Genomic DNA, 25,424 nt, shown 5'->3' with positions numbered 1-25,424 from the left:
GGAACAGGCCTCCTTTCCCGGCTTCACTGTTCTCCACGACATCCTCCCTGCTCCCTTTCCACTTGTGAGTCACCTTGTTCAAAAATCTCCTGACTTCTCCAGAAAATGAGCTATCTCTTTTTCTGTTTAATTTCCGCAATAGCTTGTCTATATCAGGAGTCTATATTTATGATCAGATAATTACAAGTTTCCATGTTTACACAATGTCTCATCCACTGAACTGTGATTAGATTTCATTTACTCCATTTTTGTACGCCCTAATACAGAACCTGGCATGTAATATGTACTCAACAAATGTTGACTCAATGAATTTTAAGTAAATTTTCATTTCAGTTTTTCTGATTGTTGAAAGTATACAATATGTAATACATTGTAAAAATATTACTGATTGCTCCACTTTCCAGGTGTCACTGGAGGAAAGACCGTGGAAGCCCTAGGGTTCTTGTCTTCATGCAAGAAAGAATTCAGGCTTGAGATAGAGAGCCCAGTGATAAGGGTTTACTGGGGATAGGGCATCTGTCAGGTCAGGACGGGAGGGATAGAGAGAGTGCCCAATCGCTTGGACTGGGGGAGAGCGAGGTTACATGGTTGAGTGGAGAGAACGCACCTGGGCAGGCTAGGTGGGCAGCTCAGCTGAGGGGCAGAGGGCTGACCACCAGTCTGTTTGGACTCCCTAGGTTTTTAAGGTCCTCCCCAGATTTGCTGGCAGAGCAGAGGGGCTTCCCTTAGAGCATCTGTGAAGATTTTGTTGTCCCGTGTTATCAGGTCAGGTAACCCACTTGGTCCTGAGAGAATTCTCCTGGGAGCTTTCCTGGGGGGAAGGGCTGGGACTACCTGGGAGGTTCTCAGGGTCTGGGCAGGAACTTGAAGTGCAAGATGCTGGGAATCTGGAGCTTCTGCAGTAGGTGCTGGTCTTCAGGCCTGTCTCACACATACACATAAGCTCAATTTCTGACTTGCTACCTAACACAGGTATTAGGCTCTTCGAATCTCCCCTTTTTTGAATTATATTTTTCTGAAAACTTTTTTTAAAGGTTTTTATTTATTTGAAATAATATTGAAAGACAGAGTTACAGAGAGAGGGAAAGACAGACAGAGAGAGCGAGAGAGGGAGAGAAAGATCTTCCAACCACTGGTTCAACCCCCAAGTGATTGCAAGAGCCAGTCCGAAGCCAGGTTCCGAAAGCTTCATCCTGGTCCCACGTGGGTGGCAGCCACTTGGGCCATCTTCCACTGCTTTTCCCAGGCACATGAGCAGGGAATTGGATGGGAAGTGGAGCAGCTTGGAATAAACCAGCGCCCATTTGAGATGCTGGCATATCAGGTAGAGGTTTAATTTGCTGTGCCACAATACCTGCTCCCTTTGAATCCCTTTTAATAATGGCAATTTATAGTTGAACCATACTTTTCATTTTTCAAAGCCCTTTTTTTTTTTTTACCAATTTTTCTATAAAGATTTATTTTTTTGAAAGTCAGACCTAGGCATTAATGGCCTAAGGTGTTTTTTTCTCTGAGTAAAAGGAAAACTAGACTCAAATTCAGTTAGAATTTAAAATGATGTTGGGTCTGGCACGGTGGTACAGTGGGTTAACGCCCTGGCCTGAAGCGCCGGTATCCCATATGGGTGCCAGTTTTGGTCCCGGCTGCTCCTCTTCTGATCTAGCTCTCTGCTGTGGCCTGGGAAAGCAGTAGAAGATGGCCCAACTGCTTGGGCCCCTGTACCCGCATGGGAGACCTGGTGGAGGCTCCTGGCTCCTGGCTTCGGATCGGCACAGCTCCAGCCGCTGTGGCCATTTGGGGAGTGAAACATCAGACAAAGGACCTATCTCTCTCTCTCTCTCTGCCTCTCTCTGTGTAACTGACTTTCAAGTAAATAAATAAATCTTTAAAAAAAAAATTTTAAATGATGCCTTTGGTAAATAGAATTTGGTTCAATTGTAACTGAACATCGGGTTTAAAGAAATTTCTCTTTTGAATCTAGGAAGATCGCTGCCTTTAAAAATATTGTTTTGTAACTTGCCAAACTTGTTTTACAAATTGGTTTAACAGGTTTCTGATAGCAATGAGTAATCAATGCTTGTTATAGCACCCCTAAGGTGGATTTTGCAATCTGTGATTTACTGTCACTGATTTATACCTACAGTTTTATAAAACGGAGTAGAATTTGAGATAAATTTCATCCTTTTTTTTTTTTTAATTTTTTTGACAGGCAGAGTGGACAGTGAGAGAGAGAGAGAGAGACAGAGAGAAAGGTCTTCCTTTGCCATTGGTTCACCCTCCAATGGCCGCCGCGGCCGGCGCGCTGCAGCCGGTGTATCGCGCTGATCCGATGGCAGGAGCCAGATACTTATCCTGGTCTCCCATGGGGTGCAGGGCCCAAGCACCTGGGCCATCCTCCACTGCACTCCCTGGCCACAGCAGAGAGCTGGCCTGGAAGAGGGGCAACCAGGACAGAATCCGGCGCCCCGACTGGGACTAGAACCCAGTGTGCTGGTGCCGCAAGGCGGAAGATTAGCCTAGTGAGCTATGGCGCCGGCCAGAATTTGAGATAAATGTAACTTTGACCTTAATTCAAATAGCGGTATGAGATAATATCACCATCTTCAGTCATCTAGGTGTAATTGCTAAATGTAAATTGGGTAATGCAAATGAGATAAATGTGTCTAATTATAAACTTCAGTACTCTTAGGACCTTATATTCTATGGAAAAACTATTTGAGTTTGTTAACATATTTTTATAAATTGTCCATATGAAAATAGTTCAACACCACTTGGAAGTAACTAAGCTTGAAATTTGATGTTATCTTATTTTTAAAAATGTTGTCTTAATTTGGAAATTTCTAAAGGGCTATTTCTTTTTTTTTTTTTTTTTTATTTTTTTTTATCTTTTATTTAATGAATATAGATTTCCAAAGTACGACTCATGTGTTACAATGGCTTCCCCCCCCATACCGTCCCTCCCACCCACAACCCTCCCCTTTCCCACTCCCTCTCCCCTTCTGTTCACGCCAAGATTCATTTTCGATTATCTTAATATACAGAAGATCAGCTTAGTATACCTTAAGTAAATATTTCAACAGTTTGCTCCCACACAGAAACATAAAGTGAAAAATAATAGATGATTTTTTTTAAATGATGATGAAATCAGATCAGACCTATTGTCATGTTTAATCCCAGTGAGAGTCAAGTTGGGAATTGATAATTTCTTTTTCTTTTTTTTTTTTTTTTTTTTTTTTTTTTACAGAAGATCAGTTTAGTATACATTAAGTAAAGATTTCAATCGTTTGCACCCCCATAGAAACACAAAGTGAAATATACTGTTTGAGTACTCGTTATAGCATTAAGCCTCAGTGTACAGCACATTAAGGACAGAGATCCTACATGAGGAGTAAGTGCACAGTCTAAAGGGCTATTTCAAAATGTAAATCAAGGAAATCAGCAAATGGAAAGCAAAACCTATTAGTCTATTTAACATGGAATTAAAATCTGATCCTTTGTTAAAGCAATTTTTTTTTTAAAGATTTTTTATTTACTTATTTGAAAGGTAGAGTTACAGACAGTGAGAGGGAGAGACAGAAAGAAAGGTCTTCCTTCCGTTTGGTTCACCCCCCAATGTCCGCTAAGGCCGGAGCTACGCCAATCCAAAGCCAGGAGCCAGGTGCTACCTCCTGGTCTCCCATGCGGGTGCAGGGCACTTGGGCCATCCTTCACTGCCTTCCCGGGCCACAGCAGAGAGCTGGACTGGAAGAGGAGCATCCAGGAATAGAATCTGGCACCCATATGGGATTCCAGTGCCGTAGGTGGAGGATTAGCCAAGTGAGCCACGGTGCAGGCCCAGCAATGAAGTTTTTGCAATGCATATATGTTAGTAAATATTCTGAAATAGTGTTAAAAATCTGTTTAAAAACTGCAGCATCTCCTTTTAATTGTTGTTGTTGTTGTTTATTTTTTGTTTTTGTTTTTGAGAGGCAGAGTTACAGACAGTGAGAGGGAGAGACAGAAAGGTCTTCCCTCCCCTGGTTCACTCCTCAAACGGCCGCAGTGGCTGGAGCTGTGCCTATCTGAAGCCAGGAGCCAGGTGCTTCCTCCCAGTCTCCTACAAGGGTGCAGGGGCCCAAAGACTTTGGCCATCTTCTATGCCTTCCCAGGCCACACCAGAGAGCTGGATCGGAAGAGGAGCAGCCGGGACGTCTAGTGCTGGTGCAGTAGGCGGAGGATTGACCCACTGCACCACGGGGCTGGCCCCAGCATCTTCTTTTAATAAATAGTTTTGTTTAATTGGTGACTCAGTTTTCTAGCCAGCTCCAGTAAGCTATTTTCTCTTCCCTAATTCTGACTCTGTTAAAATTGTTCCCAGTTGTGAGATAATTCCATGTGCTAACTGATTTTTTTTATATACGATTCTAGGGATGACCAAAGGTAGATTTTGTGTTCTGTCAAAGTAATCTAGTGTGTTCTCTTAATGTTTCTGTTAAGTCCTAATTGTTTAAAAACAGCTGAATCTTTGTAAAGAGCTATGGGTTGGGGCCGGCACTGTGGCGCAGTGGGTTAACGCCCTGGCCTGAAGCACTGGCATCCCATATGGACGCCGCTTCTGGTCCCGGCTACTCCTCTTCCAGTAGAGCCCTCTGCTATGGCCCAGGAAAGCAGTAGAAGATGGCCCAAGTCCTTGTACACCTGCACCCGTGTGGAAGACCCAGAAGAAGCTCCTGGCCCCTGGCTTCAGATCGGCGCAGTTCTGGTCGTTGAGGCCAATTGGGGAGTGAACCAGTGGATGGAAAACCTCTCTCTCTCTCTCTGTCTCTCCTCTCTGTGTAACTCTGACTTATAAATAAATAAATACATCTTTAAAAAATATCTGCTCTCTTATATTCCTAAAGGACCCCATTTTCCTTGTCCTGAATTGTATTTAATAATCTGGGACAGTTCTGTAAGCAGATAAAGCCAATAATGTACTACAGGTTCCAACTTAGAAAAAGTATGGTTAATTCAGATTACTAAGAACAGAAAGTAATTTGAATTGGTTGATGGTAATTTAAAAAAACAGCTAAAAATTTTAGGAAACTACTACTGAAGCTGCTTTATTGTTCTGTCATGTATGTTATGTTACACATGTGCACACATTGTATGTCTTCATGGGAAAATTTATTAAGAGCTCTATTTTAATTGTCATATATATATATATATTGCTCAACTTCAAACTGCTAAGTTAATCAAAGATATCTTTTTGGTCCGTGTGACCTAAATCTGTACCAGATGTTTTAAATTTGTTGACATGTTTGTACTTGGGTTTGCTGGTCAAACAAGTTATACTTGTATTAGATATTTAAGCGATGTTTCCAAATACGTGTACTCTTGGAATTTATAGAAGGCATTGGACTTTTTTGTAACTGATTTCATAAGTCATTAATTAACAGTCTTCATTTGATATTGTCAGTAAGCCATCTGGGAAGCCTGACTTGTTCTCTCATTTCTCCATTTTTTTTTTTTTTTTTTTTTTTTTGACAGGCAGAGTGGACAGTGAGAGAGAGAGACAGAGAGAAAGGTCTTCCTTTGCCGTTGGTTCACCCTCCAATGGCCGCCGCGGCCGGCGCGCTGCGGCCAGCGCACCGCGCTGATCCGATGGCAGGAGCCAGGAGCCAGGTGCTTTTCCTGGTCTCCCATGGGGTGCAGGGCCCAAGCACCTGAGCCATCCTCCACTGCACTCCCTGGCCACAGTAGAGGGCTGGCCTGGAAGAGGGGCAACCGGGACAGAATCCGGCGCCCCGACCGGGACTAGAACCCGGTGTGCCGGCGCCGCTAGGCGGAGGATTAGCCTAGTGAGCCGCGGCGCCGGCCTCTCCATTTTCTTCAAGACAGGAAACTAATTCTATTCTGACGGACTCTCTAGGATGTACAATTTGCTTTTTAGACCTATAAAAGGGACGGCTAACATTTTTCTGTATTAGTAGCATAGCTAAAATGAGAGCTTAAATTATGATTCCACAGTAGATTACTTTGTCATGGGCACAGTAAACAGGCAAAACCTCCCTTTTTCAACCAAAAAGAAAGAGTTTTACTAATGACTTAAAATGTTATAGATAAGGGGCTGGTGCCTGGGCTTCCTAGGCTAATCCTCTGCCTTGCGGCGCCAGCATGCCGGGTTCTAGTCCCGGTCAGGGCGCCGGATTCTGTCCTGGTTGCCCCTCTTCCAGGCCAGCTCTCTGCTGTGGCCCCGGGAAGGCAGTGGAGGATGGCCCAAGTCCTTTGGCCCTACACCCCATGGGAGACCAGGATAAGTACCTGGCTCCTGCCATCGGATCAGCGCGGTGCGCCGGCCGCGGCGGCCATTGGAGATTGAACCAACAGCAAAAGGAAGACCTTTCTCTCTGTCTCTCTCTCTCACTGTCCACTCTGCCTGTCAAAAAAAAAAAAAAAAAGTTATAGATAAGGTGGTCGTTTTGACATGGAGTTGAAGGTCTCCCAGTCAGAGCCACAGGCCTTGTTGTTCACTCTAAGCTGAAAAGCCCTTCACTTGGCCCAGCTTCCAAAGTAACCACTGGTGTTGAGGGGATGGCCAAGTAGGGTCAACAACATTGCAGGTAGAACTGTATGTTAACTAACATGGTTTTCCTTTTAAAAATGCCACCTACCTTCTCTTCAAGCCAGCTCTACTCCCAGGCCAGCTAGGTTATGGAAGTCAATCCTCCCTTATGATGTGCCCCATGTGAACAGATAGATAGGTCTGAGCCTCATAACTGGCAAGGCCTTAAAGCCTACCTGATTATCTTCAAGCCCTTTCTGGCAGTTTCTATTTGCCTCTCAATGAAAAAAATTTGCTCATGATTGACACCTTTCTTAGGGCCTCTAACAATGACGCTGTCCTCGGTTTTAGATCCTGTGATTGTAGATTCTATGAGTTTAAACTGTTAGGTTTGTTTTCTTTAGACTTAAAAAAAGTAAAATTCTAGGCCCATGCACATGAAACCTCCGAAGGAAGCAGTTTCTGAAAGCTGGCACTGCATCCCCCTGGAGAAGCCACCTCCTGGGGAGAAGCCACCATTTCCTGCTGGAACCCCATCTTGACTCCTTTTTTTTTTTTTTTTTTTTTGACAGGCAGAGTGGACAGTGAGAGAGAGAGACAGAGAGAAAGGTCTTCCTTTTGCCGTTGGTTCACCCTCCAATGGCCGCCGCTGCAGCCGGCGCACCGCGCTGATCCGATGGCAGGAGCCAGGATCCAGGTGCTTTTCCTGGTCTCCCATGGGGTGCAGGGCCCAAGCACCTGGGCCATCCTCCACTGCACTCCCTGGCCATAGCAGAGAGCTGGCCTGGAAGAGGGGCAACCGGGACAGGATCCGGCGCCCTGACCGGGACTAGAACCCGGTGTGCCGGCGCTGCAAGGTGGAGGATTAGCCTATTGAGCCACGGCGCCGGCCCTTGACTCCTTTTCCTAAAGAATCCCCTTTTCAGCATGAAGCAGCAAGAGTGATCATCATCCAGTCCCCCTAACAGATGTTAGGGTACATTTGTGTTAAGGGGGGAATGTGAGGAGTCAGATGGAATAATAGGTAGTCAGGGTAGTCCCAAAGGAATTTGGGGTATAAAATATTTGCTTCCTTCCCCAAAAATATTATCTTTAACAAGAACAAACAGGTTGCCCTCCTTCCTTCAGAATCTCCCAATTTACCTTGAGAACAGCAAAGGAGCTCTTTCTGCTCTCACAGCTTATTATGAAAACAAGTTACCTGTACCACCCTTCTGGATAGTCTTTTGTTCTATCCTGAGCAGACCAGACAGGATGGAGAATTGTAAATCAGGTCTCTTGTTGGGTTTTTGTCCCAGTCTGGTAACTGAATCCCAATCTGATTGTCAAGTGTTTTTTTTTTTTTCCTTTGAAATTGTACTTTAAAAACCCCAGTGCTGTGAGGTTCTTTGTTATTTTTCCTTTCTTGGAAGCCCCACTCCAATGCTGCTCTGGCTGAAGGTCTTTGACTCATAAATCTTTGTAAATCTAAAAAAAAAAAAAAAAAAAAAAGTCAAAGTTACACAGAGAGGAAAAGAGAGAGCTCTTCCATTTGCTGGTTTACTCCCCAGATATCTGCAACAGCCAGCACTGGGCCAGGCCAAAGCCAAGAGCCAGGAGCTTTATCCAGGTCTCCCATGTGGGCGCAGGGGCCCAAACACTTGGACCATCCTCTGCTACTTTTCCCAGGCCTTCCACAGGGAGCTGGATAGGAGGTGGAGCAGCCAGGACATATGGAATGCTGGCATCTCAGGTGGCAGTTTTACCAGCTACCCCATATTGCTGCCCCCTCTCCCATATTTTATTGTGAGTATCCACAAATATTTGAGTATGGAAAATAAAATAGATTTGTAAAAAAAAAGATTTGTAAGTGAACACTCATATATCCATCATTTGGATTCTTTTTTTTTTTTTTTTTTTAAGATTTATTTATTTATTTGTAAGTCAGAGTTACACACAGAGAGAGGAGAGGCAGAGAGAGAGGTCTTCCATCTGCTGATTCACTTCCCAGTTGGCTGCAATGGCCTGAGCTGTGCTGATCCGAAGCCAGGAGCCAGGAGTTTCTTCCGGGGTCCCAAGGACTTGGGCCATCTTATATTGCTTCTACTTCCCAGGCCATAGCAGAAACAGAGAGCTGGATTGGAAGTGGAGCAGCTGGGACACAAACGGGAGATGCTGGTACTGCAGGCAGTGTCTTTACCCGCTATGCTACAGCATCAGCCCCTGGATTCTTTTTTTAAAAATGTTATTATTTTTAAATTTACTTGACAGGCTGGTTCGTTATCCAATTGACCACAATGTCTGAGACTGGGCAGGGGTCAAAGTTGGAAGCTGGAAATGCAATTCAGGTCTCCCACATGGGTAGTAGGAACCCAATTATTTGAGCTGTCACCACTGCCTCCTGGGGTCTGCATTAGCAGGAAGTGGAAGTCAAAAGCCAGAGACAGGCATGGAATGCAGACACTCTGATATGAGACATGGACATCGCAACTGCTAGGCTGTTCCCTTCCTCTTGGATTCTCAATCAACACTTTGTTATATTTGCAAAATATTTTTGTGAGTCAGTTTTATTATCTTTTATTTTCCTCAATGACTAAGGTATGATTCTATCTGTTTTATCAGAGGATTTAATGACTTGCCCAGGAGTTTTTCTCTAGGAGTTGTGACCAACTTGTGCCAGATGACTCATACAAACCCTGTGAGCGTTAGAAACATAATCCTGGTCTGAAAAAATGTGTTGAATACGCTTGGTGATGAAAGGCTTACACTTCCATGAAACAGGAGATTCAGCAAAATCATGAGCATACCAACAGATGTAGTTTCTACATTTTAAAATTTATTGATGGTTATTCATCGCTGGAGAGACAGACAAGAAATCTCCCATCTGCTGGCTCATTCTCCAAATGCTTGCAAAAGCCAGGGCTGGGCCAGGCCCAAGATGGGAGCCTTGAATTCATTCTGGGTGTCCTACATGGGTGGCAGGGACCCAAGTGCTTGAACCATCACCTGCTGCCTCACAGGGTGGGCATTAGCAAGAAGTTGGCAGGAGGACAGAGTCAGGACTCAAATGTGGGAGTCCCTCTCAACCATCCCCAGAAGGCCCACCCTAGAACACATTTCTAAGGCACAGGCCACTCAGATAGGAACACAGTCTTGTGTTCTCCCTCTCCTCATTCCACTTCTATTGCTGGTTAGTCATCATTTCCTGACCCATCCATTTGAGATAGCTCTCCCATCCATTCTTCTCCAGTACTGTCAGCTTGGTGTAGTCAAGAACATCTTATCTAACTGGTCTTTCTCTCATCTGCTCATGGACCAGAGACACATGACGTCCAAGTAAAATACAGCTTCGACGCATCATTGCTACGCTCACAAAACATCACTGGATCGCAACTATCTACCAATTAATTTTTGTATAAATCCACACCATCACAAGCCAAGCTCTCCAGGCATCTGGCCTTCTACTCTTTAGTAATAACTCCTCATTTTGCCTGAGAGGAGTTATTTCCCCAAACACACAAGGGGCTTTCCTGCTTATTTGCTTTCTTGGTGTGTAAATCATGACTAAGCCCCTTCCAAATTCCGGACCCCTACGTCATGGTCCAATCTTACAAACCTTGCAGAGATCTTGAGACTGTCATTAACCTCTGACGCCAATCATGTGGCCCAGATCTTGACCTACGATGCGGAACTTTAGGGTCTGATTTCTCCGTCACCTGTTGTCCACCTTGCCCGAGTCTGACACCCCTGTTGCTTGAATCACCGTCGCCTGATTAACTTCCTTTAACGCAACAGACCCCGCGAAGGGGTAGGAGGCGGACGCCCCCGGCTGTACTCCCGCGGGCGCGCACAGACGGATGCCGCCCGCGGCTCCGACCCACACGTGTCCCCTGGGCCACAGCCCCTGGAACGGTCTCGGGATTCCCAGCCTCTGGGCGCTTCCATTCCAGCCAGCGAGAGGGGACGCTTATTTATTTAACAGCGCTCCAACGGATACCAGTCACTTTCGACCTCCTAAAGCTTCCATCCTACAAAACAGTAGAAATCTCCAGTCCTTGTAGAGCAGTAGCGGTCCGGGTGTCGGAACGCAGCCCGTTCGAGCCGAGGGTCGGGTCCTGCGGTTCCCCCCCGACGCGCAGCTCCAGTTGGTAGCGCCCGCTTTGTCAGCGCCCTGCGCTCGCCGGTTGCCTTCCAGCTCTCGCCGGCCCGCGGCAGACTGTGCCGCCGCCGCCGCTGCTGCTTCTGCCTCTCGGCTCTGCCGCTCAGGACTTTCTCCTGGGCCTGAGGCTTGGTGGGAAGCATCCAGGGAGCACCCGTGCGGACGGCCCCGACAGTGTGATTGACTCTCCGGCCTCGGCCCCTGCCAGGCTCCGCTCCTCGGCGCGCGAGGGGCCGCGGCGGTTGTGGCGGTGCTGCCCGGCATGTTTCAGAGCCCGCGGCGGCTCTGCTCCGCCCTGCTGCAGAGGGAAGCCCCCGGCCTGCGCCGCCTGCCCGTCCCCGGGCTGCGTCGCCCCTCGCCCCCGCCGGCGGCTGTCCCCCGGCTCCTGGCGGCGGCCTCGGCGGCCTCGGGCGCTGCGAGGTCGTGTTCCCGAGCAGGTGAGTGCACGGCGGCTGCGGGCGCGGAGCAGCCGCCGGGAATGAATGGGGAGCTGCAGGCTCGTCGGGTCGTGGGCCTCGGGCTTGGCTGCTAGTCCATCATAGCAGCTGTTTCTGCTCCCTTTTCCTCCTTCCCTTTGCCCTAGCTTGCCAGGACTCGCATCACGAATTGTTAAGAAAGAACACTGCAGGCCCCCGCTGGTCTCTTGCATACATCCTATACTTCAGTATCTCTCACTCGTAACCTACCTTAAATTTCCCCGATGCCGAAACCGTAAAATTATTTCTGTTGGTTCCATTTTTTAAAAATCGTGCTGTTTGTGGAAATTTTCATGCAAAAAATAACCATTCAGGACACTTATTTGATCATATGGCTACATGGCCTGAATGTTCTGAAAATTTCTCAAGTCCTATTGATAACACATGGATTGGCTTTACATTGATTTGGGGTTCTTTTGGAGCTTTGTATTCCAGGGTTTAAACTCCCTTAAGTGAGGCCTTGCATTCGCCAAGAGCCAATTTTACCATCTTAAATCTATCCTTCAGGTCTCCCTTTTTCTGCCACCTCTGCCCCTGGAGACATGAATAACGGTGGTCACAGATTACATTCACAATTCATTATACCTTTAAAATTGAAAAATAACAGTTTCTCTTTCCAAACTGGCAATTACTTCAGAGCACTTTTTTTTAAAAGGTGCATTTTTAAAAGGTGTATTCAGGTTATTGCTATTGAAGACATTCATATTACCAATCTAGATTGTCAATCACTGCATATTTTCTAGGAAAAATTTTGAATTAGGTAGAAAATGAACATTGAAAAGAACAGGTTCACTGTGGTTTTCTTTAATTAACAAAAGTGATCATCTGAAATGTGATTGAAGCCAAGACTTTAATCATGTTATTGGTGGATATTGCTGGAATATACCTTGAAGAAGATGAGAGTGTTAAACTGGTTACTTGAGACTCAAAACTCTATGCAGGTTTTTCAGAAGGAGTGAAATTCGCCTAGGTAGTTACATCAAACCCTCCCCCCAGTTCTATAGGAATTTGGCATGTTGTGAAATACCTGTTAGAATCGGTACCACCTAATTTTTTTCTTGCTGAACACTTTCAAGAGGAACACAGTTAAGTTTTTGAGGTGGGAAGAGTAGAAGAAAGCCAGCTGGCAGGTCCTGCAGCAGCTCCCACGTTAAATTCCCTCCGAGTTATGGTCAGAGAAGTACTTCTTGGGAATACAGGTAGGGTAGTAGACATACAGGCAGCGTTATTAAGTGAGGACTCAACAGCTTCACACAGAGCAATTGGAATGTTAGGCCTTTGACGCAGGAAAGTGTTCTAATTATTACTATTTATTAAAATTTCCTTTGATCTGCTTGAAAGACAGAGAGGTTCACGGCCTCTCTGTGACTGTGATAGCCAGGACTGGGCCAGGCTGAAACCAGGAGGCGGAAACTTCATCCCGGTCTCCCACGTGGGTGACAAGTACTTGAGCCATCACTGCCTCCCAGGGTGCACACTAGTAGGAAACAGGATCAGAAGTGGAGTAGCCAGGACTGAAACCAGGCACTCTGATTCGGGATACATGCTTCCCAAGGGGCAGCCTAGCCCCCTGCTCCACAGTGCCCACTGCCAATGAACTTATTTTTCTTTATTTATGTGAGAGGCAGAGTGACAAAGAGAAAGACTGAGAAAAAGGTCTTCCGTCCACTGGTTCACTTCCTAGATGGCTGCATTGGCCGGAACTGAGGCGATCAAAAGCCAGGAGCTTCTGCTGGGTCTCCCACACAGGTGCAGGGGCCCAAGCCCTTGGGACATCTTCCACTGCTTTCCCAGGCCATAAGCAGAGAGCTGGACTGGAAGAGGAGCGGTTGGGACATAAACCGGTGCCCAGATGGGATGCCGCAGGCTGTGGCTTAGCCTACTGTACCACAGCATTAGGGGATCCCCCCAATGAACTTTAAAAAGTCCTCAAGCTAGTTCAAAGAATTTTATGGTACTTAAACTACGTAGACAATCACTACAAAAAGTCTAGGCAGTTTTCCTTTTGCATGCAGTTTTAGCTGAAGCTATTAGGAAGAAACCTGTGCGTTCATTCATTGCTTGCTCATTCAAGAAGGGCCTTATGGAGCATCTCTCACATACGAGGTGCTTATCATAGGAGGTCAAGGACTGTGAGCCCTAGACTGTCCTCCAGGAAATGTGCTGCCTGGTGAGGGGTGAGATTTGCCCGAAGAAAGGGCTGTGCAATGAACTGAGCGCCTTTCACTTGGTTTGCAAGTGGCACAAGGGTGCAGGAGTGGGGGAATTCCCTCCAGCAGTGGTGACCTTTCAGGCTTCAAGCGTTTGTGTGTGCCCTGAAGCCTGGCTAGGATCCGAAGAGAGGAATAGTATTTTGTTGGGGGAAATCTAGAGAAAATGGGGAAAGGCATGAGGCGTGGATGCGCAAGGGCCAGGATAGAGATATTTTGCAAAATGGATAGTGTTTCCCAGAGAGCCTCAGAACCAGCTTGAGGTGCTTTTTAAAAACGCGGATTCTTGGAACCCATTATAAACCCATCAAATCAGACTCATTAGGAGAAGGCCCCAGATTCCACATTACTGAGCAAAATAGTCAGGAAACAGCATACCCAGCGTTTGGACATCTGGCCTTGCAGAGGCTAAAAGCTACTCTACCCTCCAGAGAGTTTGGGGAGGGCGGGGAGTGGCTCCCCACCCTTGGCCCATTTGATTCTCAGTCCTTCCTAACGGAAGCCCCCTGACTGTTGTTGGGCAATACTGGAGAGATGGGCACAGCCCTTGGGTTTATCACATTCTCTGTCAGAATCTGCAGGGTGCATGGTGGCGATCCGCAGTGGCTTGCTTGCTCTTCTCCAGCAGGGATAGCAGCTGCCATGGTCACCGGTCACCGCACTGGAGGAAGTGCACTTGGCGAGTCCCCGCAGTCTTGGGAGCACTGCCCTCCTCTGCCCTCCACCCTCAGACACTGAAGAGCCGGCTAACTCTCTGTTCTCCACCCCCAGAACATGTTGCTTGTTTCTGGGTACATTTTCAAAGGCAAATACCAGCTTATTTGAAGAGGCTGCTTTATTTAGTAGGTCCCTTAACTCAGTGAGCAAGCTGCTCATGAGAGAAAAGAAATGGAAAAGCCTGTAATTATCAAGAAGTGTCTACAGCATAAATGGCTTTCCTTGTGGGAGAACGAAGGTATTTTCCTGTAGTGCTCGGCGGGAGGAGTTCAGATACAGTGAGCTCTTGGGAGCTTTTGAGTTCCTAACCGTGGCTGCAGAATCGGATTCAACCGCTTTCCCCGTGATCTTCTGCAAATTGTTTAGCCTTGCTGGCTGGCTCTAGGAACAAAAAAATGGAATAAATTGATAGCAATTTACCAAATTGATAACGACTTACCCACTAGCTTTATTAACAGTACATTTAACAAGGCAATTATTCCATTGTGCCTCATGACTAATTGCAGCAGGAATTGAGAGGAGAAATCTGTGTGGTTGGATTTGTCAGGAAAGAACTTTGAATGGGTGAAAGGAGGCTGCTGGGGTGGAAGGGAGCAGGGTGGGTGGAGGGTTGGGAGAGAAGATTGCCCCATGCCTGGAAGAAGGTGGCAGGTGTGGGAGCAGTGACAAACAGCTTTGGGAAAGAACTTTCCAGAATTATCGGGGCCGCTTGTCAAAACCCAGATGTCTGGTTCTTCATCTGTGTACTTGAGTCAGTTTCCTGAGAAGATGCCTGGTAAGCTGTATGTTTAACTGGAGGCCTGGGTGACTGTTTCCAGAAACTTTGAAGAACATTTTATGAGCTCTGCCCTTCCTTTCCAATGGTACTTACTGCTGGAAAGTGGAAGAGACCCTGGAGAGGATTCAGGAAAAGGGTTAAGATCTTTGAACTTGAGACCTCAGACAGTCAAGAGACCCCTGAACAGGACCGTTCACCCCAACAACAGCAGGGTGTTTTCTTTTTTTCAAGCCTTTTTTATTTATTTGGGAGGTAGAGCAACAAAGAAATCTTCCATCTATTACTTCACCCAATGCCTGTGAAAGCTCACTGGGCCAGGCCAAAATCAGGAGCCTAGAACTCCATCCAGGTCTCCCACATGGACAGCAGGGACCCAAATATTCGAGCCATCACCTGCTGCCTTCCAGTGTTGCATGTTAGCAAGAAGCTGGATTGGAAGCGAAGCTGGTACTCGAACCCAGGCACTCTAGTATGGAATGTGGGCATCCCTTGTGGTGACCTGGCCACCATAGTGCCTGCCCTCCAAAGCAGGTTTTTTTTTTTTTTTTTTTTTTTGAGAGGCAGAGAGAGAGGTCTTCCATCTGCTGATTCACTCCCGAGATGGCTGCAATGGCCGGAGAACCAAAGCAGGTTTTAAGAAAGGGGATGGGGCCCACACTGTGGCATAGTAGGTTAAGCCTCTGCCTGTGGTGCCAGCATCCCATATGGGTGCCAGTTCAAGTTCCAGCTGCTGCACTTCCGATCCAGCTCCCTGCTAGTGCACCTGAGCATGGCCCAAATGCTTGGGCCCCTGGCACAGGTGGGAAACCCAGAGGAGGCTCCTAGCTCCTGGCTTTGGATCAGCCATTTAAGGAGTGAACTCTCTGCCTCTCAAATAAATAAGTCTTTTTGAAAGAAGAAAGGGAGGAATTGGGGTATGTATGCAAATTCCTTGAGATTTACACTGCAGTGGAAGCGTATCTATGCAGTTGTACAGGTGCCTGTGTTAATAACAGCTATTTCTGATGTCTCCTGAAAGAAGTGGGGCGGTTGTCTTCTGGTTTCCTGGGAGGAGGAGTAGGAGCGAGACTCCCAGCATCTCTGCTACTGGGAGTCATCCCTGACAAATCAGAAGTCACACGGCCTTGATGGCCACTTATCTGGTGGTTACTTTACTTCTTTATGCAGTTGGAAATTTGTAGGCGGGTTAGGCACAGGTGTCTGGGCTTACAGGAAACCCATGTGGACTTTCCTGGAAAGCAGCTGAGATATTTTGAATTTATCGCTCTTGGTGGATCCGGGGAGATCAGTGTTCCTGCCGTAGAAGACCACAGGGGAAAGCCTTAGCCGTGGGAACACAACGCTTGGCGTGTGCAGTTACCATAGCTTCTGGAGGCGGGGGGTGTGGGCACAAGGGCCAGGGGAGAGAAGCTAAGGAAGATGAGGCCATCGGATTCGAGTGCCCCTACACATTTTTTTTTTTCCCCAAATGCCTGCCCCCCCACCCCGAGGGCTTCTGAATGTTGGTATCTGTGTGACATAGAGCATGCGTGACAGCTGCTTACCGACAACACGGGGCCGGAAGCCTGCCTTGCGTGTCATCCTGATGTGTCTGTTCTTGCACCTCCGAGAGTGAGAGACTGCCGATGGAATGTGGAGCATGCAGAAAGCTACTTTTATTCCATCTTCAGAAAAGAGTAAAGTGCTTTTAAAGTGAGAAGGCAGCCAGAATCACAGAGGGATGGTTGCGCAGAATCTCTGCAGGTTCCTGGGGCCGCCTCTGCTGCTGCCTTCCTCTCCCCTCCATCCCTCCAACTTGAGCTTCCAGTACGTGTGGGGCTGTTTGCGACGACTCAGCCCCTGTCCAGTGCAGGACGGGTGTTGCTCATACCCTGGATACGGTATTTTCTGTTTCCTTTTTTTGTGTCTTAGCTATCCCGAATGTTAGCTGTCGTTGAGCAGACATCTTTAGGTCAGATCCATCCCTTGGGACGTTATTTCTGAAATTGCTCTTCCAGAGGTCTTATTGGGAGATAATTCTGAATTATGTGCTGCAAACAACTTTTGTGACTTGCTGTTTCTAGTTAGATTTTAAATAATCACAGAGGTGACACATGCCCACGATAAAGATCATTTGCTGGGTGAGTATTGAGCTGCTGCTGGGAACGCCCACATCCCAGATCAGGGTGCCCGTTGGAGTTCCGGCTGCTGTGCACTTAGCCAGCTTCCTGCTGATGAGCCTGGGGGGCAGCAGATGACGACTCAAGTACTTGGATTGCTGCCACCCTTGTGGGAGACACAGATGGAGCTCCTGGCTTTGTCTGGCCCAGCTCTGGCTGTTGCAGCCATTTTGAGGAGTGAACCAGTAGAGGGACCAGCTCTCTGTCCCACCCTCTCTTTGTCACTCTGCTTTTCAGGAAATAAAATCTTTTTCAAAGTGAAAAGATCTATCATTGTAAATAGTGATTGTCACTAGAGGCTTAGATTTTTTTTTTGTAAGATTTATTTGAAAATCGATTGTAGAGGGAGAGGGGGAGAGAAAGAGTTCTTCCATCCACTGCTTCACTCTTCAGTAACAGCAATGGCCAGGGCTGGGCCAGGCCAGAGCCAGGGGCCACGTGCTTCATCTGGGTCTCCCATGTGGGTGCAGGGGCCCAAATACTCAGGCCATCTTCTACTGCTTTCCCAGACCATTAGCAGGGAGCTGGATCGGAAGTGGAGCAGCCGGGACTCGAACTTGTGTCCATATGGGATGCGGGCACAGCAGGTGGCTGCTTTACCCACCAGGCCACACCGCAGTGCTGGCCCCAGAAGATTTTCTTACCGTTGGTGTTAGAGGTTCTGTGAGGATGAGCCTCTCGGCCAGCCGTGGCGCGCCTGTGTGTTTGAAGACCATTCTTCAGCGTGGGAGAAGTTTGTGCCACTCCTTGGATTATTTTTGGCGTCCTCATGTTCTTGGACTCCTGTTCAACAGGCTGTTGGCTTTATGCATCTGTACTCCATGTCCCTTCGTTTTTAATGGCATCATCTATTGCATGAGTTTTCTGGAAAAAAAAAAAAGAAATTTTGCAATCATCTGAAGTTTTCTGGACATTTCCTGGTTCTTGAAGTGCTCCCTTTTATAAAGAGGCTACATTTTGTGTCTAGGTTCTCTCGTAGCCTTCGTCCTGCCCGCCGCCTTCAGGCGTGTCCCCGCCAGAGGAGAGCAGCTGTGTGCCGCATGAGCGCAGAGGGTGGCGGGGTTGCCCCACACCGCGTGCAAGAGGAGTAGGCTGGACAGCTCCGGCTTTGCCAGACCAAGGGTGGTGCCAGCTGTGCTCCTGAGTCTGTGAGCCCTACACCCGCGTGTGGCTCAGAGTGAGCTAGCTGCCCACCCAGCCCCATTCACTCTCCACTAAATAAGGAGCATTGTTTGTGCCCAGCAGGCAAGGGCCACGCCTCCCGGCTCTTGTCTGAGTGAGGGACAGGACAGCCTGTAACTCCATGCTGCTTTTCCCATTTCAGCCTCTCCCACCCTTTCTCTTTGCTCTCTCAATTTTTTTTTCCTCAAGGTGCCCTTGAGAAAAAAAAAACATATTTACCCGTGGGGACTTGTACTGCGTTTTCTACCTCTGTGGTTTCTCTTAATTCAAACCTGTTTCTTTTCTTTCTCTTTCTTTCTTTCTTTCTTTTCTTTTCTTTTTTTTTTTTTTTTTTTTTTTTTTTTTTGGTAAGATTTATTTATTTGAAAGGCAGAGTAACAGGAAGAAAAAAACATCTTCCATTTGCTGATTTGCTCCCCAAGTGCCCACATCAGCTGAGCGTGGGCCAGGTCAAAACCTGGAACCAGGAACTCCATCCAGGTCTTATGTGTGGGTGCAACCTTTTAGCTGGGCCATCATCTGCCAGTTCTCAGTGAGGTGCTGGCTTAGGAACTCAACACCGGGGCTGGTGCTGTGGCACAGCAGGTTAATGCCTTGGCCTGAAGCACCGGCATCCCATATGGGCACTGGTTCAAGACCCGGCTGCTCCATTTCCAATCCAGCTCTCTGCTATGGCCTGGGAAAGCAGTAGAAGATGGCCCAAGTCCTTGGACTCCTGCACCTGCATGGGAGACCCGGAGGAGGCTCCTGGCTCCTGGCTTCAGATCAGTGCAGCTCCAGTTGTTGCAGCCAGTTGGGGAGTGAACCAGGGGATGGAAGACCTCTCTCTCTCTCTCTGTCTGCCTCTCCTCCTCTCTGTGTAACTTTCAAATAAATAAATAAATCTTAAAAAAAAAAAAAAACTCAACACCATCTACCATTTTACCTTTGCTTTTTAAAAACATGTCTCTTCTTACATGGGTCTTAGTTATTCATGTAAGGTTCTAGAAATTTGTGCACAGAAATTATTTTCCCCCATTTGGAGTAACTGAAAATCTTCCGTCAATCTCAGGATGCTTTTACAAACTGAACGTACAGTTTGCATTGTCACAGAATCCAGAGCAGGGCTTGGCAAACTCTGGGAAGAGCCAGTTCATGAGCATTGCAGGCTTTCTGAGCCACATGGCGGGGTGGGGGGGCGCCCCCTAGCTCTGCATTGTGGGTGAAGGCAGTCGTAGACAACACAATATGTAAACTTCATTTATAGATACGGAAATTGGAATCTCCTATCCTTTTCACATGTCACAAATAGCACTGTTCTTAAGTTTCGATTTGTTTTCATTTTTTTCCCAACATCACAAAATGGGAACGTCTTTCTTGGCTCACAAGCAGCACGAAGACAGGTGGTGGCCAGACTCAGCTTCTGGGCCGTGGGGAGTGGACTGTGACCCTCAGAGAACTCCGCAGTGTCAGCGGAACAGTCCTCACTCTCCTCTTCCCATTCATGATGTGACGAGGGCTTTTGAGTATACCAGAAATATTAGGGATGGGACGGCTGCTGTTTCTTTTTTCTTTTTGAAATGAGGACGTTCCTTTAAAAAGATATTTGTTTATTTGAAAGAGTTACAGAGGGAGAGACAGAGAGAGTCTTCCATCTGCTGGTTCACTACCCAGATGGTTGCAATAGCCAGGGCTGGGTCGTCAGGCTGAAGCCAAGAGCCAGGAGCTTCTTTTGGGTCTCCCCTGCAGGTGCAGGAACCCAAGCACTTGAACCATCTTTTAAAACACTGCTTTCGGCTGGCGCCGCGGCTCACTAGGCTAATCCTCCGCCTAGCGGCGCCGGCACACCGGGTTCTAGTCCCGGTCGGGGCGCCGGATTCTGTCCCGGTTGCCCCTCTTCCAGGCCAGCCCTCTGCTGTGGCCAGGGAGTGCAGTGGAGGATGGCCCAGGTGCTTGGGCCCTGCACCCCATGGGAGACCAGGAAAAGCACCTGGCTCCTGGCTCCTGCCACTGGATCAGCGCGGTGCGCTGGCCGCAGCGCGCCAGCCGCGGTGGCCATTGGAGGGTGAACCAACGGCAAAGGAAGACCTTTCTCTCTGTCTCTCTCTCTCTCTCTCACTGTCCACTCTGCCTGTCAAAAAAAAAAAAACACTGCTTTCCCAGGCCATAGCAGAGAGCTGAATGGGTAGTAGAGCAGCCAGGACTCGAACTAGCGCCCATGTGGTATGCCAGTGTCACAGGCTGCGGCTTTACTCCCCTATGCCACAGCACCAGCACCCCCTCGGAGACATTTTCTAAGCCACTGTCATGCCTGAAGGCATTGCTGTGCCTTGTCTGGGGAATCCTTGTGCATCCCTGTCTAGTCTGTGACTGCTCCCTGGCAAAGACAGGCTGTTTGGGCTGTGGCTCTGGTCTATTGCTTGTATTTTTAGACACTTAGGTGGAGACTCCTGACCTTCACTTGATAGCCCTGGTGATGCCGTGCGGGTCGTGCTACTGCTTTGTACACTTTGTGCCCTGCCAGCGTGTGTGCCGAGATAGCAGTGACGTAGAAAAGTGGAAGCCGCGGAACTTGCCCTCTGTCTGTTCCTGGCACGACAGTGGGCTGCTGTGTGAGCGCCTGGCCAGGCGCCAGCGTGGTTGTTCTGACTCACTGTCACCGCTGCCGGACGAGACGCTTGGCGAGCAGCAGTCCAAGGTGCAGGCAGCTTCCCCGGCCTGACCAGTGAGGACGGGCTGTGCAGACCTCAGAGCAACGGCGGCCTCTCAGGCGCATGGGTAACATGGTGAGAACAACACTCTGTTCTCCGGAAGGAGCAGTGGAAACACAGGAGTGCTACAGCGTGGAACCCCAGCTGTCCTCCTCCAGCTAGACAGCAAGCCTCTCGGAATGAACAGAGCTGGTGCCCTAGGATGTGCTGGTTACATCTGCCGTAACCCGGTTAATGCCCGCAGTGACCACATGGGGTTGCAGTTATCCTCCAAGGCAGAAACTGAGGCCCAGTGAGGTGAGAGTTGGCGCCAGGGCTTGCAACCAGACTGCCCGCCTCAAGTCCACTTGCTGAAGACACCTCTGGAACTGCGGTCTCAGCTTCCCCAGGAGGGAGAGCTGGGGTGGCCAGAGGCTCACACGCCCATTGCGAAGAACCCCAGGGCTGCTCGCATCTCCAGCTGGTGGCGCTCAATGATAGCATTTGGAGACTGACCAGTGGGGAAAATATTTGTCCCTCACCAGGAAATAGTCTCTTTCTAAACAGGCACTTCGAACCCAGCGCCTGGGGATGAATGCCCTACAGGTGCACACCGTGCACCGTTTGAAGATGGCTGTGTCTGGTTGCCACACGGCTTTTCAGGCAATGCACTGCCTTATTTTGAGCAAAAGACAGTCTCACCAAAATTCCAGGACTATAGATATGTCACATTTAATAATGATTCCTGAGAAGTCACTTAGCAACTATACCTAAGTATTTATTTGTTAAGCTTCTGCGCCCCAGTGTCTCCATGGGTCAGATGTGTTCGCAATAGCCAAGAAGGTCCTGAGATGGACAAGTCAAGTAAAAGAGCTTGGCTCACCAGAAGGTTCTCTGCCAATGCGCTCTGTCCCTGTTAGACCAGATTCCAACTCTCACGGTCACTTGCCATCCTTTTATTAAGATTTTATTAAAATATAGTTACTTTCATTTATTTGAAAGGCACAGGCATAGAGAGAAACACAGACAGACACAGGTCTTCCAGCCACTGGTTTGCTCCCCAGATGGACTGCCAACAGCCAGGCTGGACCAGGCTGAAGCCAGGAGCCTGGAACTCCATCCGGGTCTCCTGTGTAGGTGGTAGGGAACCACCTCCTCGAGCCATCACCTGCTGCTTCCCATGGTCTGTGTTAGCAGAAAACTGGAATCATAAGTGCAGCTGGGACTCAAACTCAAGTTCCATGTGGGATGCGGGCATCTCCAGCTGTGGCTTAACTTGCTGCAACAAACGCATGCCTCTGTTAACATATTTTTTTTTTTAAGATTTATTATTTGAGAGGCAGAGTTAAGATAGAGGGAGAGAAGACAGAGAGGTCTTCCATCCACAAGGTCACTCCCCAATGATCACAATGGTGGAGGAGCTGGGCTGATCCAAAGCCAGGAGCTAGGAGCCTCTTCCAGGTCTCCCACTGGGGTGCAGGGGCTCAAGCACTTGGGCCATCTTCCACTGCTTTCCCAGGCCATAGCAGAGAGCTGGATCAGAAGAGGAGCAGCTGGACATGAACTGGTGCCCATATGAGATACTGTCCCTGGAGGCAGAGGCTTACCCTACTACCCCACTGCGCTGGCCCCATCCTATTAATATTTTTTAAAAGCACGGGGTTGAGTGCTGGGGTAAGTGGTCCCTGCCTTCAAGCTTAGAGTCTCCCGAGTAAAGCACGCAGACTGTCAAGGGTGACTTACGTAAGAAAAGCAGTATGGGCTGGCGCCGCGGCTCACTTGGCTAATCCTCTGCCTGCGGTGCCGGCACCCTGGGTTCTAGTCCCGGTTGCTCCTCTTCCAGTCCAGCTCTCTGCTGGACTGGAAAGGCAGTGGAGGATAGCCCAGGTCCTTGGGCCCTGCACCCATGCGGGAGACCAGGAGAAGCACCTGGCTCCTGGCTTCGGATCAGCGCAGCATGCCAGCCCTAGCAGCCATTTGAGGGGTGAACTAATGGAAGGAAGACCTTTTTCTGTCTCTCTCTGCCTGTCAAAGAAGGAAGGAAGGAAGGAAGGAAGGAAGGGAGGGAGGGAGGGAGGGAGGGAGGGAGGAAGGAAGGAAGGAAGGAAGGAAGGAAGGAAGGAAGGAAGGAAGGAAGGAAGGAAGGAAAAGCAGTATGGGAATGAGAGAAGGAGCCATTGGTGCTTGAATCGGTTCCAGGCAGGAGTCAGGAAGGAAGGAAGGAAGGAAGGGAGGGAGGGAGGGAGGGAGGGAGGGAGGAAGGAAGGAAGGAAGGAAGGAAGGAAGGAAGGAAGGAAGGAAGGAAGGAAAAGCAGTATGGGAATGAGAGAAGGAGCCATTGGTGCTTGAATCGGTTCCAGGCAGGAGTCAGGAAGGAAGGAAGGAAGGAAGGGAGGGAGGGAGGGAGGGAGGGAGGAAGGAAGGAAGGAAGGAAGGAAGGAAGGAAAAGCAGTATGGGAATGAGAGAAGGAGCCATTGGTGCTTGAATCGGTTCCAGGCAGGAGTCAGGAAGGAAGGAAGGAAGGAAGGGAGGGAGGGAGGGAGGGAGGGAGGAAGGAAGGAAGGAAGGAAGGAAGGAAGGAAGGAAGGAAGGAAGGAAAAGCAGTATGGGAATGAGAGAAGGAGCCATTGGTGCTTGAATCGGTTCCAGGCAGGAGTCAGGAAGGAAGGAAGGGAGGGAGGGAGGGAGGGAGGGAGGGAGGGAGGAAGGAAGGAAGGAAGGAAGGAAGGAAAAGCAGTATGGGAATGAGAGAAGGAGCCATTGGTGCTTGAATCGGTTCCAGGCAGGAGTCAGGAAGGAAGGAAGGAAGGAAGGGAGGGAGGGAGGGAGGGAGGGAGGAAGGAAGGAAGGAAGGAAGGAAGGAAGGAAGGAAGGAAGGAAAAGCAGTATGGGAATGAGAGAAGGAGCCATTGGTGCTTGAATCGGTTCCAGGCAGGAGTCAGGAAGGAAGGAAGGAAGGAAGGAAGGGAGGGAGGGAGGGAGGGAGGGAGGGAGGGAGGGAGGAAGGAAGGAAGGAAGGAAGGAAGGAAGGAAGGAAGGAAAAGCAGTATGGGAATGAGAGAAGGAGCCATTGGTGCTTGAATTGGTTCCAGGCAGGAGTCAGGAAGGAAGGAAGGGAGGGAGGGAGGGAGGGAGGGAGGGAGGGAGGAAGGAAGGAAGGAAGGAAGGAAGGAAGGAAGGAAGGAAGGAAGGAAGGAAAAGCAGTATGGGAATGAGAGAAGGAGCCATTGGTGCTTGAATCGGTTCCATGGGCCCTGTGTGTCCGACATTCAAGCCTTTTTTCACCTCACTGGTTATCTTGTGGGAACTTTTACTTGTCTCAAAGGTGGCCACAGTTAACTCAGGAACATACATGAAAAGCGGCTAAATTAGCTCCCGACTTTCTGAACGGTTCAGCACATCGCCAGGAGATGGCAGCATTGGACTGCTGTTTGAATGACCCCTTGCCTGTGACGTGAGTCTTTCCCAGTTTTTGCTTTTTGTGTACTTGATTCGTGGAGCTTTCCCCGAGCCCAGCTTGATCAGCTTCAGCAGCTTCTCAGGTGTGTACCCAAGATAATTATTCTAGCTTTTGTTCATGCTTTGGTTTTTAACCAGTGCTTTTGTCAAGTCACTCTTTCATAATACTAAGTAAGCATCAAACGCCAAATGTAAAAGACATCTGCAGACTCGGGGATGATGCGGGCTAAGTGCGGAACACGGGGTGTTGTGTAGTGGGCTGCCTTTCTTACGCACTGCTGGGGCTATGTGGGACGGGAGGCCCAGGCCCAGGGTGTCTCAGCTGGCTGGGTGGTTAGCAGCCGATGGCACGGTGTGCTGGGGAACCCCGATCACTTCCCTCCTCCGCAGCACTCCTACAACTTGCGTGTGACCTGCCGAGATTGCTTTAGAAGTGTGCAGTGATTGGCACTATTGAGGCACGTGTGTATTCAGATATTCTAGTGATTAGTCCATTTTGCTTTGTTATAGGAAAGGAAACAGATGACTGAAAAAAAAAATGACAACTGGGAGAAACCTACATACTATTACTGTATTTCAGAAATTGAAATAATCTGAATTCTGGCAAATCATTACAGGCTGTTAGAAGTAGTGGTGAGGTGTTAAGAATTGCGAAGGGAATGAAGGCATCCAGTTCTCAGTGTCTGTGGAAGTGTTCATACAGAATTAGTCAGTGGCCAGGGACGCAGTGGTGGTGCCAAGTGGATAGCCAGGCGTCAGAGATAAACAGCCCTTCCCATGTGCCTGTTGCTTATAACTTATGCATTCCATTGAGAATGGTGGCTGTTTTATTTTTTTTTCCCTCATAAAGATGGCTGTTTAAAAAGTGAATTTGGGGCAGAAACAATGTACAAGTGTATGGGTCAGATCCAAAATACTGATCTCCAAATATGGGGCAAATTAGACCGCCTGCACAAGTGCCAAAGAAAGTTCAGTAGAGGTTTTATCAAGGTTTGGCACTGTTTCAGTATCTTGATTACCACATGGATGAATTATTTGTGCTATTTAGCCTCAGGAAATCAACCTTGAAGAGCTAGCTATTCTGCAGAAGAACTTTTCTGTTTTATTTATTG

At 48.4% G+C, this 25,424-nt stretch overlaps 1 protein-coding gene and 1 long non-coding RNA gene across 4 annotated transcripts in view; one reads left to right on the top strand and one right to left on the bottom strand.

Moving 5' to 3' along the window:
• Positions 1–10,786: 10,786 nt before the first annotated feature.
• NOCT (nocturnin) overlaps positions 10,787–25,424 on the top strand; it is a 30,962-nt gene continuing 16,324 nt past the window's right edge. Inside the window, exon 1 of the mRNA XM_002716938.5 lies at positions 10,787–11,098. Coding sequence (XP_002716984.1) covers positions 10,924–11,098 — 175 coding nt within the window. The 5' untranslated portion in view covers positions 10,787–10,923. The remainder of the gene's footprint in view (positions 11,099–25,424) is intronic.
• Positions 14,165–25,424, bottom strand: part of LOC108178087 (uncharacterized) — a 28,253-nt gene continuing 16,993 nt past the window's right edge. For 2 of the 3 annotated variants that reach the window (XR_011378241.1, XR_011378240.1), the window contains 2 exons: positions 17,646–17,865; positions 14,165–14,445 (listed from right to left, as the gene is read on the bottom strand). This is a non-coding gene — a long non-coding RNA (uncharacterized lncRNA). Of the gene's footprint in view, positions 14,446–16,386; positions 17,866–25,424 lie in introns of all 3 variants that reach the window. The other variant, XR_001794779.3, reaches the window with a different exon arrangement.

Source organism: Oryctolagus cuniculus, chromosome 8 (assembly GCF_964237555.1).
Source record: "Oryctolagus cuniculus chromosome 8, mOryCun1.1, whole genome shotgun sequence".
In the NCBI taxonomy this organism is placed as follows: Eukaryota; Metazoa; Chordata; class Mammalia; order Lagomorpha; family Leporidae; genus Oryctolagus; species Oryctolagus cuniculus.
The sequence above is the reverse complement of the archived record's forward strand: the minus strand, read 5'-3'. Positions and strand labels throughout refer to the sequence as shown.